General features: G+C 50.4%; 1 protein-coding gene across 1 annotated transcript; it reads right to left on the minus strand.

Annotated features, from left to right (window-relative positions):
• Nucleotides 1-1,168: 1,168 nt before the first annotated feature.
• On the minus strand, nucleotides 1,169-15,480 carry SALL1 (spalt like transcription factor 1). The gene is made up of 3 exons (XM_021704736.1): nucleotides 15,386-15,480; nucleotides 2,811-6,247; nucleotides 1,169-1,609 (listed from the first exon to the last, which is right to left on the minus strand). The coding sequence occupies exons 1-3, from the start codon at nucleotides 15,459-15,461 to the stop codon at nucleotides 1,169-1,171; spliced, it is 3,954 nt and encodes a 1,317-aa protein (XP_021560411.1). The 5' UTR covers nucleotides 15,462-15,480.
• Nucleotides 15,481-24,581: the final 9,101 nt, after the last annotated feature.

A 24,581-nucleotide genomic window follows, 5' to 3' on the forward strand; every position in this document is an offset into this window, starting at 1 on the left:
TGTTAAAATACATTTCGGGGCCTGGCTAAATAGAAATGCACTCTAAAAACACAGACACGGTATTTTGTTTTATCTGTTGCAAAAAAAATGTATTTGATTACTTGGGTAAAATTACAGTATCTCTGTTGTTAGTAAGTATTAAATGTTAAAGAAATTGGACCCCCCCCTTTCCTTTCAACTTTCCAAGAAAGTGCATGTAACAGTCCAATTTTTTTTTTGTTCCATACCTAATACAAAATAAACAAACACTATACCTGCTCTCTTGATCAAGAAGAAGCATTTGCTCTTGTAAGGAACATATGTACATTTTAATGAAAGTGATATTTCTTATCGTATATACAAGAGCATCTACATTTTCTCCACTGATGGTTGTTCAAGATGCCATACTTAGCAGCATTGTGTAATTCCAGCACACATTTTCTATTGTGAATATACCTACAAGGCAAAATGTTACGTCTCAGTTTCAACTACCAAAACAACACTTGTATTTTCTCTAAAGAATTCTGCGTGCTTATTACTGTACAGAAACTTATCAACATCGAGGACGACTCAAGTAAAAAGCACAATACAAATAGCAGTTCAAAACGGAAATGGTTAAATCTACAAAAAAAAAAAAAAGCAGGTTGAATTTTCCAATAAAAATAAAAAAAACAAAACAAAAAAACCCAAACCTTTCAAAGAACCACATTGATCAGTCTGTACTTTCAGTCCTTCGCTTAAATTTGTTTTGAAAGATTAGACAACGTGTTTGCTGATAAAATTTTTCCAGCAGGATCAAAGTGTACATTTATATACAGACTTTATTAGAGATCTAATGCATCACTGAGGCATTGCATCAACACCAGAATTCATATTAAACCGGATATAGAAAATAAGTTAATGCCAGATTAAGACCGCCTAGCAGGGCAACTTGCGATTGCCATAAATGTTACAGCAAATTTACAGCACTCTAGTCAATTAGTATTTAGTCCAAAATACAGAAGACCAAAGTTAACGCTTGCATTGTTTGCAAAGCCAGGTTATATCACTAATAAATAAGCTTTCTTATAACTCTAGAAGTTGAACAAGGTACAAAAAGAATGTCTCCATAATGTAGTTCATCGATCTGGGGGAACCAGGAGGGGAGGGGGAGGCAATCGTGGGTCTCTCGTTCTGAGCCAGAGTCGCTTTAACTTGTGACAATCTCTTTGCTGTCCTCCACGAAGCGGGTGAACCGGAAGTTGGTTCCGTTCTCGCTGCTGGCCATTTTCTGCAGCCCGGCCAGGGGGGCGCTGGGCTCGGAGTTCTGGAGCTTCTCCAGATTTCCCGTCAGCCCGCTAATAGGTGAGCTGCTCCCGCTGCCCAGGCTTCCAGCAATTGGAGGGATGCCCCCGTTCTGAATGACGGAGATCTCATTGGCCTTCATGGCCAGCCCGTTGGAGAGCGCCGCTGCATACTGATTCCAGAACCCCGAAGGATCCCCGCTTCCTGACCTTGCCGCCAAATCCTTCTGGAACATTTCTGGGAACTTGACAGGATTGCCTCCTAGAAATGTCATGGGGCCGTCCACGGAGAGCCGCCGGCCCCGCCGCGCAGGGGTGCTATTCCACATGTGAGTGCCCATGTGTACCTGAGATGAGGCAAAGGGGGTGGGGAGGGGAAAAGGGGGAAAGAAAGAAAGAAAGAAAGGGAAAGGGAGAGAGAGGAAGGGAGAAGCTTAATAGTTGAATCTGTCTCTGCTCATACCCCAACACTCGACAGAGCAAGTGGCCTACATGTCTACTCTTACTAAGTGCCAGACGGTGGAGAAGGAATAGGGAACCGTCCACTGTGGCCGCCTCCTAATAACGTGCGCACTCTCCCCAGCCCTGGGCTGCCATCCCTCTTCCGGGGCCAAGATGCCTGCCTTACTTACTCTTTTTTTATTACCCCTATTTAGCTTATAATGGCCTCAAGCAAGCTAGTCAGTCGCAGATAGCTCCTTTCAGGGTTAGAATTGTTATGTCCACTCTCATTGCAATGGTGAGTAGTGTATGACACCCTTTACCCTATAAATGTCTTTTTCAGATGGGAAGAAAGTACCCCTCACAGATTGCCCGGTGGAGGGCCCGTGCACAGAGAGGAGAGCCAGAAAGTAATTATTCACTTCGCATTACTGGCAGCAATCTCTAGAGAAATACTCTGTCAACAGAAAAATGTACACAGTAAGAACACTCAACTGTTGCTCTAGAACCTAAGCATATTTGCTTTATTTCCAACACATATCAGCGGGAAGTGTTGTATAATCAATTATCATCATACCCATTAGCAGGGCAGTGTGACGTTATTGTTTCTGGGGACGCAAGCAACGTGCTGGACTGCATGGTTATGAAAAATAGATGCATCCGCCGAGGAGGACGGTAATTATTAAGTGATACGGGCTGCACACAGGCCACGTGGAGGTCTTTAATCAATACCCCATGGCAACGCCGGGCTGTCTTCCTGGGTAGGTAAGACAATTCATTTGGTGCACTTAGCGAGACAGCGGGGCTGGGGGCTGCTGCTTCGCTGAGGTGGACCAAATGATTCCAGGCGCTCACGCTCGGCGGGCTGCAGCCTGCCCACCCCCCGCCGGTCCCTGGGTCCCCGCCACTGATCCTGACCCACACACGGGGCACCCGCGTTTCTCCGCTGTCAGCCCCACGTGGCAGGTGCCCTCGCGAGAACTCGCTCCCTGCACATCCTGCCTCTGGGGAGCTGCTGGCCCTGGGAGCATGCATCACAGATAATCAATGGCAAACCAGCAAGAGGGCTGCTGGGTGGGTGGGTGAGGGACAGACAGAGCGAGGTACCTTCAGATTGCCTTTTGTTGTGAAAGCTCTCCCACAAATAGTGCAAGCAAAGGGTTTCTCTCCAGTGTGAGTTCGCTCATGGATCTGCAGGGCGCTCGACGAGGAGAAGGTTTTACCACACGTGTTGCAGTAGTGCTGCTTGGGGGTCCTCCTGGGCAGCGCTGGGAGCAGGACTGGGGACGTGGCAGAGGAGGACAGAGGCCCAGAGGGGACGTGACTGGTGGAGGTGTCCTTGCTGTCCTGAGGAGTGACATGTACGAAGCCGTTGACCTCTGTTTTGATGAGAGATGACAATGAGTTGGCGGGGATCACCGCCGAGGTCTGATTGGGGCCGAGGTTGGAACTGGGCTCAAAGAGCTGTGATGGAAGGTCCCGCATCTGATGTGTCAACATGTGCTGCTTCAGATTACCCTTTGTGGAAAAGCCGCGATTGCAAACTGTGCAAATAAATGGTCTCTCTTTGGTATGACTTCTGTAGTGAATGTCCAAGGCACTCTGACAAGCAAAGGTTTTGCCACAAATGTCGCAAGCAGTATTTTTAAATTTACCCCGGTCTCTGAAAGGGAAGAGGATCCCCAAAGAATCTTCCTTGATGATCTTCTCTGCGTGGCTGGACGTCAGATCCAAAGCCCCACCGTTGACGGGGGTGGGAGACAGACCGTTGGCGAACTCGCTGGGTGCTGCTCTCTGGGGCTTCTCCTCCACGCTGGGGGACTTGTGGAGCTCCTGGGTGCTGCTGGGTGGGGACAGAGCCTGCATAGAAGAGGTAGACTCTGAGATGGCTGGGCTGCCAGCACTTTGGCTCTCCATATCACCACCCACCGAGGACGAGTCGTTGGTCAGGACGTCCCCCTCGACGGACCCATTCTCCACAGACTTCAGGCTGGCCTGCAGCTGTTCTGCGAGGCCCGCATTGATCATCTTCATCTGATTTTCCAAAGCAGCGATGCTTGACATCTCCAGGGGCAAAGGCGAAGAAGATAAGCTGTCTTGGGACGCATCCGCGGACTTGGGCGTGTCGGGGATGCTGCCCTCGGGACAGTCCTCCATGTTTTCATCGGAGAAGGTGTCCAGCTCGTCGAAATTCTTCTCGTCAAAGGAGCCCGTGTCCGACTCCATGGACTCGGGGTAGCTGTCAGGGACCGGGGTGTTGGGGATCTGACCGCCCATATGCATTCGAATGTGCTGCTGCAGGACCACAGCGTTGGTGAACTTCTTCTGGCAGATGGGGCAGGAATGCTGGACGCGGAGCGGGGGCATAGCCCGATGGACACTGTAATGGGTCTTAAGGTTCCCTTTCGTGGTGAAGGCCCGGCCGCAGATCTTACACTTGAAGGGCCTCTCCCCAGTGTGCGTCCGGTAGTGCATCTTCAAGGCGCTCTGGCAACTGAGGACCCGGTGGCAGATGATACACTCATTGGGGTCGGCGGCTTTCTTGTCAATGTTCTCTACCAGCTGCTGAAGCTTGGAGGTCTCCGATGCTTGGGCCGAGTCCAAGAGTCCCCCAAAAGGAAACTTCGCCTTGAACTGCTCGGACATGAGTGGCAGCAAGGGGTTGGTGAAAGCCGCGGCACTGCCCGAGCCGCCGTCGGGCGCCGGGGAGCTCAGAGTGCCGCCACTGGCCGCCGGGGCCGAGCCGGGGGCCACGCCGCTCTCTTCGCTTTTGCCACCAGAGGGCGGCCCGGCGGACCCTTCGGCTTCGTCCGCGAGCCCACCCAGGTTTCTCGTGGCTGGCTCAGGGGCCCCGGAGTCGCTTGTGACGGAGCCTGGGGGGCTGGTGGCGGAATGGCTGATGGGGATCGGGGCTGGCTCTTCGGTCTTGATGAAGGGCGTGAGGCTCGGGAGGGTCGGGGGCAACGGCAGGCCGACTGAAGTGGTCAGAGTGGGCAGGACTGGTTTGGTGTCTAGCCAGTTGGTGACCGGCTTTTCCGGAGGAATGGACATGCCGTACGGGATGCCAGTACTCGTGGGGATATTGTCCAGATGCTCAGGCACGGGATAGGGGTTCATCTGGATATGAGGGTATTTCTCTTTGTGGCGCTGAAAGTGGACTTTGAGGTTCCCCTTGGTGGAGAACCTGTTCCCGCAGATGTTGCACTTGAAGGGCCTCTCTCCGGTGTGGGAGCGCAGGTGGATCTGCAAGGCACTGTCGCTCCCGAAGACCTTCGCGCAGAACCTGCACTTGTGTTTGAAGAACGCCTCGTCTGACGTGCTTTTCGCTTCGAAGGCGGTGACATTTGGTGGCTTGCTTTTTCTTTGCTGGGCCAAGGCAGACAAGGAGTTTAAATCCTCCGCAGTTGTTCCGATGTTGGGCAAAGGGCTGGGGAAAACCGAGTTAGCGGGGGCCGGCTGAGGTAGAAGTGGATTAGATGCAGGACTCAATAAACTGCTTATTGCAAAAGCTGGTGAGGATGCTGCCGAGGCTGCCGGGTGGCTGGCGTGCGCAGCGCCAGCGCTCGAAGCCACTTTTTCCGAGGCCGGGGTGGTAACCGCTGCCGCCAGAATGTTAATGTTGGGGGAAGAGCCGCTGTTGGGGGGAACGATGGTGTGGCCAGAGCTGCTCTGAGGTAGCTGGATGGGGGGGAGCTGTTTCACACCGCTGATGCTGGCAGATTGGCTGGCGAGGCTCTGTGCTAATCCAGCTGCTGCAGCCAGCTGCTGAGATAAATGGGAGCTGAGTGTGGACAAGGGGTTGGCAGATGTCCGTAAAGTACCTTGAGAAGGACTCGAAGATGTTGGCAAGTCTGCGCTCTGAGAAGCCAACAGCAGGATTTGGTGACGGATCTGTTCGATGAGCTGCAGCTGGTGGATCTGCTGCTGCTGCAGGGCCAGGAGCTGCTCCATGAGGGCGGGGACGGCCAGCTTGCCCCCAGAGGCCCCGCTGCACCTCGCTTCCTGGGAGAACTGGGCCACGGCCACCTTGGTGCTCTGCAGGTTCTCGATGATGACGTTGCTGTTGATCACCGAGAAGTTGCCCAGTGTCGTCAGGTCCCCGAGTTGAGGTAGAGAGGTTGTGATCGCTGAGGTACCTGTGGAGGGGCCGCCGCTGCAGCCTGGCGGCGGGGGACCGCCCCCGCCGCCCCCGCCGCCCCCCGGAGCGCCACCGCCACCTTTGTTAGCCCTCGGGGCCTCCACCTCCATGGACTCCTCCCTGTGGCGGCCGCGGTGTTCCGAAAGGTCGCTGCAGTCGGCCTGATCTGTTTTGTGAACGGGGTCATTCATTTGTTCATCGGGATGCTCGGGAGGCGGGGTGGGAGAGAAGGTTTCGGGTGGGCTGGCTGGGCTTTCATTGACGATTAAAACTAATTGATTTTTAGTACAGTTCTTCTTGTGGAGCAGAAGATCTGATAATTCAAAGAACTCAGCGCAGCACCGGCCACAGACGTGGGCATCCTTGCTCTTTGTGGTGCGATTGGGTTGACCTTTCTCTGCGTCTCCTGCAAACATCAAAAGGTGCAGGGTTAGAAAGGGGGCCGGGACACACAGGGTCACCCACGACTTCAAAACAAGAAAGAGGGTGACCAATCGTTTTCTGTCTTCCAAACTCAAAACTCTTGCCCCCGAAAACCAGTCGATATCACCTAAGAACGTTCATAATTACATGTTGAGGGTGTGGAGGAATTCCTATCAATCTGGTATCTCAGAGAGCCATGGTCTTCAGATAATCCATCAAAATATAAAATACTATGAACTGAAGACATTGGTGCATAATGAAATTCCATAGCGAAATATTGATTTCCAATATTTTATACACCTTATTGTCTACTCATCCAGAGAGGGTCCAGCAACCATTCTGAGGACTTATTAGTCTCTTGAGTTTCTGTCAACCTTATTCATTTTCAACTGATTCAAAGATATCTGTGACAGTTTGTTCTGTCACTAAACTAATTTGTAGTCATTCAGGTTCCAATCAGTTGTTGACGGGTGGGGGGGTGGGGGAGTGGGGGATGCATATCGCCGAGCAGAAGACTGACAACTTAAAAATCACCTCCAGCCCCTACGTAGAACCTGAGCTAAGGCTGATTGGTGACAAACACACTTTTGCCACATCAGTAACAAATCCTCCAGACTGCTCAAGACTCCGCTGAATACAAACAAGAAAGCCACACACACACACACACACACACACACACACACACACACCAAAGAGAAAGGCAATGATCATAATCCGTTACAAGGCCTGCCTGGCACCTGTATATCACCCCATGGCATGTTTATTTTTAAAATTAAAAAATGCAACCTTGGCTACCATTCCACTATTCAAGGAATATATGCCACTATGCTCCAAATGGCAACGTTATGCCTCTAAATATTTCATCAAAAGAGCTCTTTATATCTATAAAAACTGGCACAAGATTTACATTTCTGATTCAACATCAACTTCTAGAAGGATGTGCAGTTAAGGGGAAGGGAAGAAATAATTCTTGCTTTAGAGTTTGGAAAGGCTGTGCAATTCTCCTTGTCTGAATGCCTTTAAAAACAGTTTGCTCTTAACTCTTATCAATTGTTTAACAGATTGTCCTGAACCTTTCATTATAAAAATCCCTTTATTTCATGTTTGTTTCCACTGGTTGCTCAGATTTCTTCTCGCTAAGATCCATTTGTAAATTAAACATAAAAATCTCCAACTCCAAGCTAACATCCTATTCAAAGACAGGATGGAGCCCCATTGTTTGCCCAGCATGGGGAACACCAACTTCTGTTGTACAAATGGTGTGTGGTCATCTCCGAAGGCTGTGGAAAAAAAAAAAAAAACTGTTTAATTCAAGGATTACCTCCCTGCATGCTTTTCTGCAGAACTGAATCAGATAATAGTTAGTTTCCATGACTTCCAAATTGAATCTCCCAGAAAACTTGCAGGGGGAAAAAAAAAAGAAAAGAAAACTAATTGCAAATATGAATAAATACAAATTCAAAATGTTGCTTTTTCGGTAAACTTAAGAGTCAACTCCAAAGAGCCAGCCATTTGCCTTTTCGTAGTAAACATCCAAAAAAGCTTGAGTACTTTTGCATTCCAGAAAATATAATTAATGCCTAAATACTAACTTCTGGAAATTACTTTAACTCTTTTTGCCTTGAGTGATGCCCAAGTTGATGAGAACCCCCGGTGAAGTATGCCAAATGTATGCACACTTTATTCAGTGGGAGTGTTATTTGAGTAGCTAAGTTATACTTAACAAGCTAGCTTTTCTAATACCCATCTTTTAATCTTCACAAGGGTATAGAGCAAAATGCATTAACAATACCAAACAAATCTTAGCTGTAGCAGAAAATACCAATAATGATTCAGTTTTAATTTAATGTTTAATCATCCTAATTGGCACCGGATTCCTGTGCACATTCAAGGTGCTGTTTTAAGCACTTTCTGTCTCTCTCCCTGCCTTTAAATGATGTAAACAAAATATTAAACGAAATTCGCTAAAGTTATGTTGCTTAACTTGGGACAAAAATAATGTGACAAAAATTCTGTTTAAAGCTTCTTATTTTGACAACCAATTTTAAATGATGCATCCATTTCAGATGCTTATTTTAAACTAGGAAATGCAATTCCTAATATATTCAACAGAAATGTTATTTCTTTCTCTTTGCACATTTCCATATGTAATGGTTATGTTTCCATCTACTTTTACAGCCAATTATGAAGGAACAAAAGCTATTCTGTTTGTTCACACATTTTCAACAAAATGCATTAAAACTATTATGTCAGCATGTTCTATTAAGCTCTGCATTCAGTGGAAAATACTTTTCAACCAGCTCACATTTATCAAAACATAAAGCCACTTTAAAACACAGTTTTGCTTGGTCAGCTGGGCTTAGACAAATAATGACAGATTCAGAACTAAATAACTAGCAAGGGAAATCAGAAAACTGACTTCATCAATTGTACACATTACAATGTAGTTGCTTCAAATATTTAGCACATCTGTGTTCACGATTAAAGGGCATTTTAATTCTTTATAACTTGCAAACATCTGATATTCTCATAATATATCGACAAAATAAAAAGAAGGTCACTTTACAGGATTTAGCTGATTATTACTTTCCTGGGCTCGAATTCTGGCATTTGCACTGCTTCAAGACTCACTTGAGAATTTTCAAGTTTTTCAACCTGAACATTTTTAGATTTAGGATTGTGCTAACTGGACGGAAAATGTAGATGCTTAAAAATAAATACCTGCTTGCTTCTAAGAAAGAGACTGTGTTCAAAAGCTGCCCGTGTTTTAGCTTGGATTTTCACAGCATTTTAATAAGCTGACATTTGATCTCACTGGAGAGTCGATTAATTTAATCTCCTGATGTTTATGAACACCAAAAAAAAAAAAATTCCAGTATCTATTTTGATTTATTTCAAAAGCAGGTGTCGCTCTACTGTAAATAGCTCTTAACTTTATATCTGTCTGCATTCTGAACTGAACTGCAATGAAGAAGCTCAACAACAACAAAGACAAAGCATGAGGACTAGTTTGAATCTTTAACTACCAGAAGGAATATTTTAAGTTGTAATAAGATACACACACACACAAACATGCTCTAATTCATTTTTTGACCGTCTGCTATCTTGTTTCTCAATAATCTGTTAACACAGGATTGCAACTGGTGACCCCATTATAGTAAATACAGTTGCCTTGCTCCCTGTACTAGGGTGAAAGTAACATTCCAGTTCCTCTTCTATGGCGTTTGCATACAAATTGATTTTATAATCCAAGTCAGGCAGGAACGTTTGAGAAGTAGTGGTTTGCTAAGTTTGTACACACAAAAAGATAGCTGGAATTTTTCCAGGATTTTTTGTGTGTGTGTGTTTTTTTTTTTAGAGGATAAGGTGGTGAACTTACAGTTCCATCCAATTTATACAAAAATCCCAGATGTTTTAGGTCTTGTACTATTTAGGTGCTTGACACCCAATTCAAATTTGTCAGTTTTTCATCATCTCAACCTAACATTGCAGAATAGGAGGCAGAAAATTGAAGTGTTCCAGTAGATCTGTCTACTGTGAAAACAAAAATAAAACTATGCCCCACACAGCAAGGTTTGGCCAGCCAGGAAAAAAACCAAACCAAACCAAACCAAACCAAACAACCCTACTCTACCACATTTAGTTTTCTTTTTTGGAGCTCTTCAGAAAGATCCTTCACTTTACTTTCCATTACCTTACGATCACATTAACATTTTTAATAGAACATCGCACACGATTGTGATTTTGGAGCCTATAATTTTTACAGGCTATTCCTTCCCGTAGACTAATTTAGAAAGGCCATCACCAACATTTTTGATTGATTGGTCTTTATCTTTTTATTATTAATATACATATATATGTTGTGTGTTTTCTTTTTGCCCAGACCTGGGAAAAACCTAAATCTGAATGTCCAGCTTAAGATTCCAAAGAAATTTTAAACACTCCAACGTGTGCCCTGCATACTCTCTGTAATAATGTCTTAAGTTTCCCTCTATGTGATATGCAACCAAATGACACATCAGTGGCCTGCTTCAATTCCCTCCGTGTTCTGGCCAGGATTAGTGTATTCTCGAGTGAAAGAATACAAGCAAAATCTCTGGAAAAAAATAACAACACGGGCAAGACACTCCTTTTAAAGCAGGGATACAAACCCACCTAATGCACACAATAAATGAAAGGGGGAAAATGTCTTCCCCTTGGATGAATCAAACTGAACACTAGATGGGGTTCCAGTTGCAAGGGTTTGGTCAAAAACTTCTTTGTGGCTTTTCCTATTCCAGTGACGCGTAAAAAGAGAGACTCCTTAAGGCGAGATCTAAACTTTGACTACATAAACATTGGCAAAGGCACAAGAAACTAAATCCCTGTTGTTTGAGGGTAAAACTGAGCTATGGGGACTACCTGTCAATCTTCCCCTTTGGGGGTCTGGCATCTGAGGGTGACAGGGGAATAAGGTTAGGAAAAGAAGCCAAGCTGATAAGGTGAAACTAAAATAAACTACCAACTTCCTGCTAAGTGACTAGCAAGACTCAATTTGGGGGTCACTGGGAAGATACTGAAGGACATACTATGATCTGGACCTTGTCACCTTTTCATGGGAGGAGACTAGCAAAGGTTAAAACAGCTCGACACATTTAGCTTTTCTAAAGCCTGGCACACATACTTTTTGTGTGTGTGTGGGGGGGAGGGGTGTTGGGGCTTTAGGTAATTTACCATCTCTGCTAAACTGCTAAATTCCTTCAGTTTTGGTAAGCTACGAAAATTCTGGAAGATGGGGCGAGCAGTAAACCACGCGGTGTCTTAGAAACACCGAATTAAGACGGCAGGAGGACTTTGTTCTGGTTACTACAGAGAGCTGGGCTTTGAACCATTTCAAAAAACTTAGCAGACTGGGACTCTGCCGCTTGCTCGCTCGGGTTCCCACTAAGTTCTCCATGTGAGAAATGTGGGTTTCTGCCTTCTAAAAGGCTCCTGGTAAAGATGACTTGCTACCTGCAGACGTAGAAAGAAATGAAAGTCCCCAAAGAATAACCTATAAATTGGCACTTGTCTCTATAAACCATAGGACAAACTTGATGCACCAGAAACCATGAGACCCTCACCATCACAAATTCACTTTTGCATCTACTCTCTCATGCCCAACTCTACTTTGCTTGTTGGTATGTTTGTTTTTAACGTTTTAGAAAGTATTTGCAGCCCGAAGCAAATCCCCCCAAAACTGTTTGCGTTCTCTCATCCAGAATCTTCCATTATGCCACAAACTTAGAATAGGCCTGATTAAACATGAATTCTTTCCAACTGCCTTATCGTGCAGGTGTCGGTTTTTCAAAAAAAAGCAATTAATTATAGTTCTCTCTAACCTTTTGGGCCCAGAAATCAATGTGTTGCCATTAAGCTGCTCACAATGAGTAAATTACTTTGGTAAATAAGAGAATTTCATTATTAATATAAATAAGAGGAATGTTTATGATACTTTATATGAGTCAATGTTTTATCTCGAGTTCGTGATGTTTTTATCGCTCTTCCAATATTATCTTTTCCTTGAAAAAGCTGAGCACCAAAATACTTTAATAAATGAATGGAGTCTGAATGGTCCATCCCTCAATCTTCACACACACACACACACACAACTCTGAAACCCAGAGCTTAGTAACGAACCCACACAGAAAATCATCAGATTCTAATATTCCCCTTCCTCAGAATTATTCATCCCGGTAAATAATTTTTCCAATGGCAGTCATCTTTCTACAAATAATCTCAGACTTGTTGAATACCATTTAAGAGACAAGTAATATGTGCCATAATCTTGGTTTCATAAGAAATAGAAAAATTTCCCAGTTTAATGTAGGGGGTTCCTGGTATTACAGCTGAATTAAAATATGAACATTGGAAGACTGACCAAATAATCTTGTTTTCTTGAACTTGTTCTGAGGGAGTTATCCATGTGGCTGTTTAGCATGGCTCTGGTTTTCTTTGTATGCACGTGCACACACACACACACACACATACAAACACACATGCAGGACACACAGCACAACAGCCCTGGCTGCTCTCAGCCTGAGTCTCTGCTTCTGGGCTCCTGTGACTGGGGGCCCACAAAGTTTTCTAGGTCCGGCTCTAGGTAGAAATCAGCACGTGTGAGGTGCAAGCCTATGTCAAAGGCACCAACTAGATTTAATTCGGTTTGTTCGAGGTTTCACGGACCATATTTTCCGACCATTTTGAGACATAAGAAAAAGTAACACATTGTTTGAGTGAGGCACTGTCTTCTAAAAATGTAGTAACCTTTACATATGTGGGGGGAAAAAACCCAAAACAAAACCCAAAAAAGAAAAAAAGCCCCAAGCCCCAACAACTCGGTGAAGTGTGTGTGTTCTGTGTCGGGGGATGCATGGAGATCGCTGAATTCCTTGCAGAAAAGGTGGCGACTTTTTAAAGGTTACTTTGAGATAGGTCACGTATTCTCCAGCCCGTCTCCCCACTACTCTCAAATAAAAAGATGGGGCGTGTGGAAGGCCCTCCTGTAAGGCAAACGCTGAGGAGGATTAGTTGTGTACTAATATTATTACAACATACTAAATCCTGTAACCCTATTACAAAATCTACCCTCTAGGCAGCTTCCCCCAAACTTATTGTTCAACCATGTAAAAACAGTCATAACCTAAAACCATTACCACGGAAGAAAAAGGGGGGGTGGGGAGAGGTGAGAAAGAACTGGTAGGAAAAGTGCTGGCCATGGTGCCCCTAACACTTTACTGCTTCTTAGGACAATGAACCAGCTTTAGGGGAGAAAAAAAAAAGGGAAGAAAAAAGAAAGGGAGGAAGAAAGAAAGAAAGGAAACTTGATTCAGTGACTTAATTAACTTACCTCAAAGCGCAAATAAACTAAAAAAAAAAAAAAAGTCCTAATAAATAATAATGGTAAGAGGTAGTGAACTCCTTTTATGCTATCGCTTTATGAGAAGCCTTAACTATTAAAAATTCCGGATTCAGAAGGCGACAGGAGAAAGGCAAAGATCTAGCAGGCATCATTTCTCCGCGAAGCCAGCGTCTTTTTTCTCCTTTTTGAAAATGTATGAAATCAGTACAAATGGACAAAAAAATTTTAAAAACCCCAACAAAACAAAACAAAAAGACAAAACAAACCCCGAAAAACTCTTTTCTTCTCCTCCCGTTTGGTTTTTCCTACACAAATTGGGAACTTTAACAGTGTTCGGGGTGGAAGGTCTCACCAGAAACTTTAGGGAAGATGGGTGTAGGGGCGAGAAGCAGAAGAAACCAGCTGAGAAAATCCGGAAAAATATTCGGAGCTGTTCCTGCGGCCTGGGGTAATTTCACCCCGATTTATCTCGCGTGCCCGGTTTGGCCTGGGGTGGAAAGCGGGGTTCGGGGGCTCTTCTCAGCAGACTGAGAAATCGCAGAGACTCTGGGTAAGGCTGGAAGCTCGAAAAAGTACTGGGGTGGAGGGGGGGCAAATATTGTAAACTATTTTCTTAATCGGTCTCAGTTCTCCCCAATTTCTTACAGGGACCCCCCACGCCAGGAGTCCCGTTTCCCGACAGCCGGGGTGACGGGAGTGGAAGTCCCTTGGCTTCTCTGCCTGGGCTCTGCGCGGCTCCCCGCGCCCCAGCTCTACAGAGAAGCAGGCCTCTAGGGAAGGAGCCCGGGGACCGTGGGGCCCGGATGGCCGCAGTTTAGTGGACAGAGGTGCCGATCTAAGGGCACGCTTCTGATCCCTGTCGGGGTCCAGTTCCCTCCTCCATACCCCCAAATGCTGCCCAGGGCTTGAGCATTCCGAAGGGCATCCGGAGCCGCGGAGACCCCGCCGGGGTTGCCCTCGTCCTTCCCGCAGCCGAGAGGCAAGCATCGTGCCGGGGACCGACCCGGGCGCCGCTCCTTCGCCTCGGGCGCTGGGCCTGGCAGCTCGGAGGCCCCTAAAGTGAACCACCTTCAGGGACAAGGAGGGATTCGAGGTGTCCTCCCTGCGTACCCCAAATCCCCTGCCGGGACCTCTCCTACTCTCGGCCTCGGCGCCCTCACACAAACTTTGTTCTAGACTTGTTCATTCCCATCGGGACCCCGCAGTTGTCGCCTCCATCCGAGAAAGCGAGTGTCTCTGTTTCGGGGGGGAGGTTCTCCTCTGGCTAGAGAGCCTCCCCCCCCCTCCCCCAGCCCTGGAAAAAGACCCTCACGATTCCTGGAAGCACGGAGTACCACGATCCTCAGCGGACGCACACCCAATCTAAAGATTTCTCGGGGGCGAGGGGTGGGGTGCATGTATTTGGAGAAAAGATGCGGGGATAAACTTGGGTAGCCGGACCCCAACACTGTTCCCGGTCCGCCTGCACTGTGTCTCGGAAGCAACCAGCAGCAAAGAGCACTCTCCGCCCCTGCTGCGACCCCGGCGTGTCGGGCACCGGCACCGCGACACAGGTCCCCGTCTTCTGGCAGCTCTGAACCCCTAAAGGCACCCTATTCCCCCGCGCGGGCCCAGGTGGAGTGTGAGCGCTTGGGGAGGGGCGCGGCACAGGGGGCTCCCCCGAGCTGGGAGTTCAGCCCGGAGCACCAAGTAAACTTCCTTCCCGCAGGCAGCAGGGCCGGCGCGGCGGAGGCCGGCCCGGGGGCCCCCGGCACGGCGCGGGAAGCGCGAGAGGCCCCGGGCGGCCGACCTCCGCCCGGCCCGCGTCCCGCCGGCCACCCGGGCCCCGGCCGCCGCTCCCCGGAAAAACCGGGCCGGAGGAGCCGGGCCCGCGTGCCCGCTCTCCTCCTCCCCCCACGCCCGGGAGGACCCAACAACTCCGGAAAGATTCTGCCGGGAGAAGTGTTTGCTCTCCCCAGGCCAGGGGGGGAAAGCCCAGCGCAGGCAAATTGAAAATTAAAAAGGAAAAAAAAAAAGAAAGAAAGAAAAGAAAGAAAGAAAGAAAGAAAGAAAAAGAAAGAAAGAAAGAAAGAAAGGAAGGAAGAAATACGCCGAGTGGGAAAGGCGAGTGGGGACCCGGCGGTGGCGGCGGCCGGGGCGGTGGGCGCGGGGGCCAGCCGCGTGTGCGTGGGTCCGGGTGTGCGTGAGTGTGAGTGCGTGTGTGTGCGTGTGTGTGTCCGCGGCGCGGGCCGGAGCACTCACCATCTCGCCGGGGGAGCGAGGCCACTTCGGGGTCGGATTGGAAATGTTGAGGCTTCGCTTGCTTCCTCCGCGACATGCTGGCTCAAACATCAGCTGGGGCAGAATAAAAAATTACTAAAAAAAAATCTTCTCAAAATTACGGAAATCGAGCGGCGGCGGCGGCGGCGGCTCCCCCCGCCCGCCGGCCCGCCCGCCCCCTCCCCGGCTCCCCGGCCCCGGGCGCAGCGCGCATGTGTCCTGCTATAATTATGATTATCAATAATGCATTGCGATTAATCATAGAGGGGCTCTTTGAAAGGCGATTGGCACCGGGCCAGCGCTATTCAAACCCGCTCGCCTTAATCAATTAGTTCGTGATTTGCTGCAGACCCCTGTCTCTCCGCGCGCTGGCCCAATAAGCCGGCCGCGGGGCTGGCTCTGCGCGCCGCGCCGCCCGACACTGGGTTAACCCTCTTCGCGACCGCCCGGGACTCCGCGGCCCGGCCGCCGCGGGCCTTCCTCTTCGCCTCTGCGCGCCCGGCGCCCTGGCCTGCCCCCCCCGGTCCCCCCCCCCGATCCCGGGCTGGGCCGACCCGAATTAGCATGCCCTCCCCGGAATTAAGCCTCCCGGGTGGGGGGTGGGGCCGGGCGGCGGGGGCTGGAGACCCAGGCTGCGGGCGCGCGGCGAACTTCCCAACTCCGGCGCTAGGCGCGCCGGCCCGCGGGGGGAGGGAGTCCCGTGGCGGGATTTGGGGGGAGGAAGTCCCGTTTCGTGAGTGTTTCTTCGTTTCTTTAAGAGCTACCAGAAAGCAGCCCACCCCCACCCCATTAAAAAAAAAAAATAAGCGAGTGGGGAAGAGCCAGCCCCACGCCGGTCCGCCTACTGCCCGCGGCCCGGCCTCCCTCCCGCTCGCCGCCTGGCTCGGCGCTCCTTCGCCCCGAGTTCTCCATCCCCTGGATCGCGGGCTCGCGGGGGCGCGGAGAAGAGGACCGAGGAAAGGTTTGGGAACGTGATGGGTTTGGGGCTTTTGGAGGGGGGAGGGGCAACTCTCCCGCCACCCGGATCCTTCTCAAAGGGCCCCGATCCTCCAGCCTCTCGTTGCTCCCTCGCTCCCTTTCTCTACCTCGGACATTCCCAGGACAATTAGGGCTGAAGTTTTCGGGAGAAGCAGCCCCGAGCCCGTGGGATAAGGGGCGGCCCGGCTCCGCCCAGGACCCCTCCCGGACCTCCCCCCCGGCTGCCCCGGTTGGCTGCAGGGCGCGTCACTCCGCGGGGAGGCGGCGGCGGCGGTGGCGCCGCCGAGCCCGGGGCGGGCGGAGAGCAGGGACCGGCCTGGGATCCGAGTTCAGCTCCAGCCGGGGGGAGGGGAGGGGCCGCCGCTTACCCCGAACGCTGCAACCCGCCCCTGGCCTCGGGAGGCGCGGCCCAGGCGTCCGGGCCGTGGGCAAAGCCAGTCCTCAGGACCCCTGGGCTCTCCGCCCTGGGGGGAGGGGACCGCGCCCCAGGCTCCTGGCAACCAGGTGGCTGTGCTGAGCCGGGAGCAGTGGGGGTGGGGGGTGGGGGGGCCTCCCTGTCCGCAGCTGTCTGGCCCGACAGAAGCTCGCCTCCAACTCTCCGGCACTTGCCGAGCGCAGCACCCAAACTTTTCGCACTAGCTCCATCTCCCCAGGCCGGGATGCAGCCGCCCTACCCGCGCCCCGGGGTCGGGAATCGGGAGTGTGGGCCCCGCACTCCCTCCGCTGGGCTCCGGCGCCCGCGAACCTGACGCTCAGTCCTCGGCTCAGCCTAGCTCTTTCCCCTCGCGCCTCGGGGTCTCCGCGCTCCAAGGTTCCCGAAGTCCTGCGCCCGATGGACAAACTAAACTTCGCTTGAGTAATGGGGGAGGAGGGGGGGTGCAGATACACAATCCCTGCCCTATCTCGCTATCGGGAGAGGAGAGGGCTCATAAGGACGCCCCAATTCGGGAGCGCCCTGGAGTCTGGAGAGCACCACCGTCGGTTCGCGCGAAGTGGGCACCAATATTTCGAGTCGCTTTTCGGGTGCACCGGACCCTTACCGCTCTCCCCCAAAGGACTCTTCTTTTTTAGCTTCGTTGGTCTTTGGTCTTTTTTTTTAATTCTAAATCTTTTGTGTGCGGGTGCGGGTGAATGTTTCTGTTTTCCTCTTGGCGACTTTTTTTTTCTTGGTCTAACTTCTCCCTTCTTTATTCTCGTCCGCCCTTTCTTCATTCACCTTTTCTCTTCTTCCTCTTATTTTTCTTCTCTTCTGCCCTCGCTCGGTCCCTGACATGCACACACACACACACTCCCTCTCCACCTCACTCTCCCTTTCTCCCCAGGTCCTGTTGGTTACAGTAGATTTTGATAAAAAGACAAACGAAGCTATCAGTGGGGCTGATGTTGAAGAATGAAGATAATAATGTTTCCATAGGTGGTGCTTCAAATGCCATTATTTCTCACTGAATATTTAAAGAGATCCCTCGGCAAAGATGGATCTGCGTGCTCCTGGGGTGCGAGCCGCTCGCTTCCCCCAGACCCCCGGGAAAGTGTACAGTAGCACGTGCCAATCCCGCACCTCCCCCCCCCACCGTTGCAAACTGTGGTCCTCGCACACACTAGCCCGCACTATCCCAGGTACACTAACGTGCCCGTGCATATGCACTCGCACACTCCTTTCTCTGAATGTGCCTGCATTTGGAGCCGCCCGCATCCGTCTCTAACACTCTTGGCTTCTTCAAAGTCCGGGCCTCCGGGTCACCGAGTGCTGCCAGGAACCGAGCCGAGCTGGCGATCCCGCAAAGCCTGCTTCCCGGTGCGCGCTCCGTGTGCCGCGGGAAGCTCCCGGAATAGCTTCACACGTGTTCGTTCCTTGCTCTATGTGTTATTAAGATTGGGGGGGGGGAAAGCCTTCCCTCTCCCCAAAACACCAAAACAAACAACCAAACGAAATGCAGACGCAAAAGCAGCTTCGCGATGTTTAATTAAAAATGGGCGAACAGAGACGAATTAATTGGGGGATCCAAACTTTAATAACTTTTTTCGTTCTTTTGCGTCCTCGACGGCGTAGAGGCGGGCGTCTCGCTCCGTGCGCGGCGTCCCCCGCTAATTTCTTGTTTGTTTTCTTTCCCTCTGTGGCGGGGAGAGAGGAGAGGGGAGGTGGAGGAGGGGGATGGTCGGAGGGGGATGGTCGGAATGGCGGGGAGAGGAGAATTGGTCTTTATTGTTGATGGCAATACATCAATTACGGGCCATTGTCTGGGGCCCAAGTTCCGTGGTTCGCTGACGCGGGCGCTGCGATGTCAGGGCGCGGGTGAGGCTTCGCGTGCCGCGAGGCAAAGAAATAATTAAATTAATAAAACAGAGGCAGAGTGGGGGGGGTGATTTTTACTTTTGAGCGGGTCGAAAGGAGGCAGCGAGTGCGAGCGAGGTGCTACAGCTGAAGCCCGTCCCCACGCCTTGCTCACCCCAGTGACCTGCGCGCTCTATAGGGGGTCGCGCAGTCCGGGCCTAGGGTGGGGCAGCTGCTGGGGGAGCCGGGCGGACGCGCCTCCGACTTGCCGTTTCCACCAGAGGGCCTGGCACCTAGGGACGGATCTAGGCGAGGGAATGGGGGTGGCCCGAAGCGAGGCTGCCTGCTGCACCAGGGTCGTGACCTCGTGGGCCAACAAGAACCGCACCCGGGGGAGGCGCTTGGCGAGTTGTGCAAACTCACATTTTGGGGGCTTGATGGCTGTTTCTCCTAATGCGGCTCCTCGGTTTTCCCAAGACCTAGAGCGCCTTGTTGGGTTGGCGGACCGAAGGGCTGGGCCCCAAGGCAGCGGGCCACAACTGCTTTCCGAACCGGTTTCCGAGCTCTCCGCTTCATCCCAGATCCTGGGAAGGGGAGAGGGCGTTGGGCCTCCCCTTTCCGAGGCCTGGCTCTCCCACCTGCAAAAATATCTCATGCTGGCCCAGTTTGACCCCAGATTTGGGATGGAGCCTGGAATGAGGCCTGGCCTGGGCCCGGGACCCTCCTTCTCTTTCCGCCCGCGCTTGCTGGGCACCCCGGAACTGCAGGACGCCCCCACGCGCTCTGGCCGAGCCCCTGCTTCCTCAGCCCCAGGCCCCAGGCCCCGCGGGGCCCCCGGCCAAGGCTAGGAGGGAAGTGGAGAAGGTTTCGTTTTCTTGGGTCAAGCAAAAAACGGCGAAAAGGCGGCAGCGGTGCCCCGGGGGCGGGGGTGGAGGCACCTCGATGGTATCAACATTATTGATGGGGAAACGTTTAGGGCAGGAGCCCGGAGATCAGGTTCCCAGTCCCTCCTCTACCCGGAGGTGGGAGGGACGGAGTGGGGGCGGCGGCGGTGGTGGTGATGGTGGTGGTCGTGATGGTGATGATGATGCTGATGGTGGTGTGTGTGTTGGGATGGGGACGCCTGGACGCACCCGGGGGTTACTTCTATTTTTCTGATCTGAAAGTTTGGGGTGGGGGGGGGGAGCAGACAGAGAAAGGACTGACGTGGCGAGTTACCCTAGCCCTAAGAACTCTTTGCTAGCGTTGGGGCTAGAGCGGTGGGAGGAGGGCGCAGAAACACTGACCCAAAGCAAAGACCAAGTTTGGAAAGCCCACCGTAGGCTTGGTTATTTTCCACGCCCCGCGGGACTTCGCTTCCCCTGGAATTTCAGAAATTCCTTCCTTAACCGAACTGCTGGCGCTCAAATCCTCACCTCTCCTCGGCCGCGGGAGAGGCTTCGAACCTGAGGCCTCGGGGAGCTGGCTCGGATGGGTACCCCGGGTCCCGGCGGAGGAGTCGAAGCGGTGCGCACTCGGCGCGCTCGCTCCCCCAGCAGCTGAGTGCCGGCGGCGAAAAGGCGCACTTTCAGGGGGACTCCCGCCGCCCACAGCCAAGGGCTATCTCCAGACCGGCGCCGGGTGCCGCGCGGGGACCAGGAGCCCCGGCGCCGGCTCGGGCGGGAAAGTCGGCCGTGGCGAGCGAAGGGCGGGCTTGGTAACCACCCGCACGCCTCCCAGCCAGAGGTCCCGTGCGGCTTGCCCGCGGCCAACTTCATCTTCCTTCTCCTGCAGGGCCATCCCCAGGGCAGCATTTAGAAACTGACTTCGCTGGCGACTGCAAGTGCCTGCGATTTTTGCTTTCCGTCCACATGAAGCGTCTTGCACTTAAATTCACTGCGCCCCGCATGCAACAGTGCCTCGCTAAGGGGTCTCTGGGTATAAAATTCCTCCCAAAGGAAATGTCTCGAGGTACAGAAAGTGGAAAAGACTAATCGAATTTATAAAAAGAAAACCTTTGCTTTCTTTTGGTTAAAATCCCACTGCGGTTTTCTCAGCGTGAGAAAAAAAAATTACCATCATGCAATAGAGTGTAGCTAATTCCTGGAACCTAGTAGCAGGATGTTCAGAAAGCCCAGCAGGGCTCACAGATTCTCATCTTTGAGCTCAAGAGTAGGACCTTTGGATCCAGTGCAAAAATGATGAGTTCTTACGTCGTCTGCTGGGAATGGGTGTGAGATCGGTGGAGCCCTGGGCTGTGTGTGCATTTGGGGGTGTGCCTGGGGAGGGTCAGCCAGGAAACTCATTTTCATTCATATAGGAGATCCTCTCAAATGACCTCCCAGTGGAAACTCCTAGATCAACTCATTGAGCAAATCTCTTATAACCAACTTAAAACAATTTATATACTCTGCCACATTCTGTAGCACAATGTCTCTCCTCAAAGGAGCAACAGTTTCCAAAGAGATGTGCATCTTGGTTTTATGAAAAGCTTATGTGCCTGGAGACCTGGCCTGAGGATGGCTCGAGTTCATGGAGGAAAGCACCTTTTGGTTTCTGTTCCGTAGACATCCATAGCCAACTCTGCTCGTCTGCCTAGCGGCCTTGTGAGCAAGGAATTACTGGGAATTTACAAACCCCACAAATGTCAGCTGAGCTCTGACTCGCACAGGGTATATTTCTCTGGGTTTCGCTGTGAGGGAGAGAGGTGTTTCTTCTCCGAGTTTGCAGTTTGAGTCAGAGTGGTAGCTTTACCTCGTCCCCACAACCAACTTCAAATCCTCAATCTAGGGCCGTGTTTTTGGCGCCATCTGTGTGATGAGTAAAAAGGGGTGGGGCGGAGGAGGCAAGTGGAGAGCCCACCCAGCTCTTCTTCTTTCTCCTTTTCCAGCTCGATGAAGTTTCTGAATTACTGTACTATAATTTCTTTCTCTGGGTTTTCATCCTCCTCTCTCTGGCCACAGCAACAACGTGGTTCTCTCCGACGAATTAAGCCCTGGTGTAAGGTGGGGTTTTAAATTTAAGAGACTCCCGTTTCCCAATTCCAAACCCCGTGTCTCCCTGCTTTCTTGTGCCTTCCCCAAACAGGAGCAATTAACTCTCAAATGATAATCCCCGAAACCATCACGCTGGAAAGCACACTAGGATCAGGAACTAGCTCCAACTCTTTCTCCCCCTTCCCATTTATAATTCTCATTCTGTCCTGGCCTCCGCTGTCTCATCCCGAGTTCCCTCCCCACCCCAGACTCTCTGACCTATTTTGTAGTAAACCCCAGTGCCTGAGAAGCCTTGCTCAGAACCTTTGCTCAGGCCCTTACAGATGCAACTTTTGCTTAGAACTTGGCCCCGGACTTGCTGCGGACTTCGCCCAGGGACCGAAGATAGGAAGATGGTAGCGAATCTGTCTCCTTCTGGGAGAGATGGGGTGAAGCCCTCATTTTCCAGGTTTGTTTTTATTTTCTCTTTCTTTCCTGGACCCGCAGAACCTCCTGTTTGGGAGAATAGTGCTGAGAAAGCTGGCCTTTTATCCCAGCCTCCTTGAGAGGATGCAAACCCTCTCTTCTGCTGATCTCAAATGACTGTCCCTGGCTAGCTTTATTCACATGCCCTACCTGGGCATTGGAGTCAGGCTACGGGAATTTACATTCTCGTTGTCACTGAACCGCGCGCATCCTGGGAACATGGTCCCAGGTGTACACCCATGGAGTGGGTAGTAACCTTGGTCAAATTAATATCACTACACTCCCGTTTCCTGCTGCATGAAAGGTAGCTCATGGAGAGGAAGCTCAGTGCTTCAGAGCATCCAGCAAGGAGTCAGTTCTGGCTGCTCCGAGCAGCCTGACCTCCATATACCTCCAGCAGCTCCTTCGTCTGTTCCAGGGAGATAATAATAGTCCTTATTTCATAGAGCTCTTGAGGGTTAAAAGAGTTAATATGTATGAGGAGTTTAGAATAGTGACTGGCATATAATTAGCGTAATATAAGTGCTAACTATTATTGTTACCACCCCACAAGTTGTTAGGATCAAATGCTGCAGGATGGTTGAAATATCGTTCCCCATTCACTCATCCATCCCTTATTCATTTACTCATTCACCCTGCAGAGTAACATGCTAGGCGTGGGGAAGACCACAGAAACACTGTGATTCCTTTCCTTGCTGACGGGTAGTTGATCAAAGAGTTTATTTCCTGGGCATTTGTTATTGCCTGGCTCAGTGTTGGGGGTGAGTGGAACAGCATAGGAGCAAGGGTACAAACACTGCTTGATTTCGGGGCATTTCTAACATTTTTTTTAGTTTTTATTTTTTTCCCTAACATTTTTTCCGACTCCTACAGAAAATTGAAACTAGAGCAGGTTATGCCTGAGCCCAAGCCTAATTGTGCATGTGGGCCAGGGACAGATCATTGGCCTGCTTCTAGAAAGCTCCTGAGCACTGGTGACGTGCAAGTAGCCTGTTGCTTAGGTGCCAGACTGTATTCACTTCGTTGTTTTATTTGGCTCATGTATGTGTGTTTTGCTTGTATGGACTCCTCTGAATTGAGCAGAAAACAAAACACAACAATAAAACAGGTGCTGTTTTTCTTTGGGCCCCTTGAAAGGTATAAACCACTTTTTCTATTATTCTACCCCGAAGCAAAAAGTCCTCTGCAGTGGGGATAGCCTGGGCTGGTTTTCTCGCCGTGTTTACTTAGGCCTCCTGTTGCTGGCTTTTTTGCTTTCCATTTTTGTCAGATTATAAAAATTGAGCGCGGTCGTAATAACAGAGCCCTCTGTAGCCAAAATCTAATGGTTGGGGTGGGAAATGCTATCAGCCTGTCCTGCCCTCCCAGGTGCGTGTCTGTTGGGGTCGGGATGCAAACCCTCTAGAAGATGCTATGCCCACCTTGTGATTGGTATTATGACCACGTTGTGATCAAAGGTAATGTCGCATTTACCGTCAGAATGCGGAGTACTCTTGTGAACACCCCTCCCCTCTGCTTTGAGCTGAAAACACTTTGCATGGTTAAGATCTAGAGAAAGAACGAAAGTCTGAGCAAAAAAATTCCCCTGAGCGGCGGTGGCGTTCTGCAAAATGGGAGACAGTCACGCGTATATACCTTTTCAGGATCCTGACCGTGGCTTTGGGAAGCAAGCGTCTGACGGCAAATGGAGCTGAGGATAGTCACAGATGTCAGAGAGCGGAGGGCGAGGTTTCTTTTTTCTCTGGCGTGGAGGGAACAGACTCGATTTAATCTGTCACTTGATGTCCTTCTCCTCAAAAATAGTGCCTGGGGGCCCTCAGGGGCTTTATTTAGAGGCTCTCAGGAGCTTGGCAGTATGTAAATTATGCGTGAGTGTCCTTCATAGTTCCCAGTGGTCACAATCAGGGATTTAAACGTGATTTAGCATTTCAGATGATTTGTAGGAGGGTTGGAGCCAGCCAGCAGTGGGGATATCCCGGGCTGGTTTTCTCACCAGTGCATTAAATACGTTTCCAAGTCTCAGCTGCTCCTTCCATTCTCTTCGAGGTGTTGGTGGGTGGCCTCCCGAATGTCATTACTATATCAAGGAGATCTGAGACTTTTCAAAACGAAAGGTCTTAAAACTTTAAAAAATACAACTCAGTCTATAGTATGACCCTTTGCCTGCTCATTCATTCATTCATTCATTCATTCATTCAGTTAACCAACATTTATTGATCACCTACCATATGCAAGTTGGTGTTTTAGGCACGAATGATGTAATTGTGAAAAGATGGAGAGGGTCTCTTTGGTTTTCTGGAGTCTACATTCTAATGAAGGGGATAGGCATTAAAAAAGAAAAGACTCAATAAATGCAGAGAATGGTACGTCCTTTAGAGAATATAATACTGCGTGATGTGATGGAGAATGACTGGGTGGAGGCACGGGGAGGGAGTGGAGGGGGATCAGGAAGGCCCCCAGGGAAGTGACCTTTGCACTGAGATGAGAA

This window comes from Neomonachus schauinslandi, chromosome 16, assembly GCF_002201575.2.
Source record: "Neomonachus schauinslandi chromosome 16, ASM220157v2, whole genome shotgun sequence".
Lineage (NCBI taxonomy): Eukaryota > Metazoa > Chordata > Mammalia > Carnivora > Phocidae > Neomonachus > Neomonachus schauinslandi.

Excerpts from the sequence above, each read along its gene's own strand:
- SALL1 (XM_021704736.1), bottom strand. The coding sequence starts at position 15,461 with ATGTCGCGGAGGAAGCAAGCGAAGCCTCAACATTTCCAATCCGACCCC. Across the intron at positions 6,248-15,385 it reads CTCGCTCCCCCGGCGAGATG|GAGACGCAGAGAAAGGTCAA; the intron begins GTGAGTGCTCCG and ends TGATGTTTGCAG. Across the intron at positions 1,610-2,810 it reads CAACAAAAGGCAATCTGAAG|GTACACATGGGCACTCACAT; the intron begins GTACCTCGCTCT and ends GCCTCATCTCAG.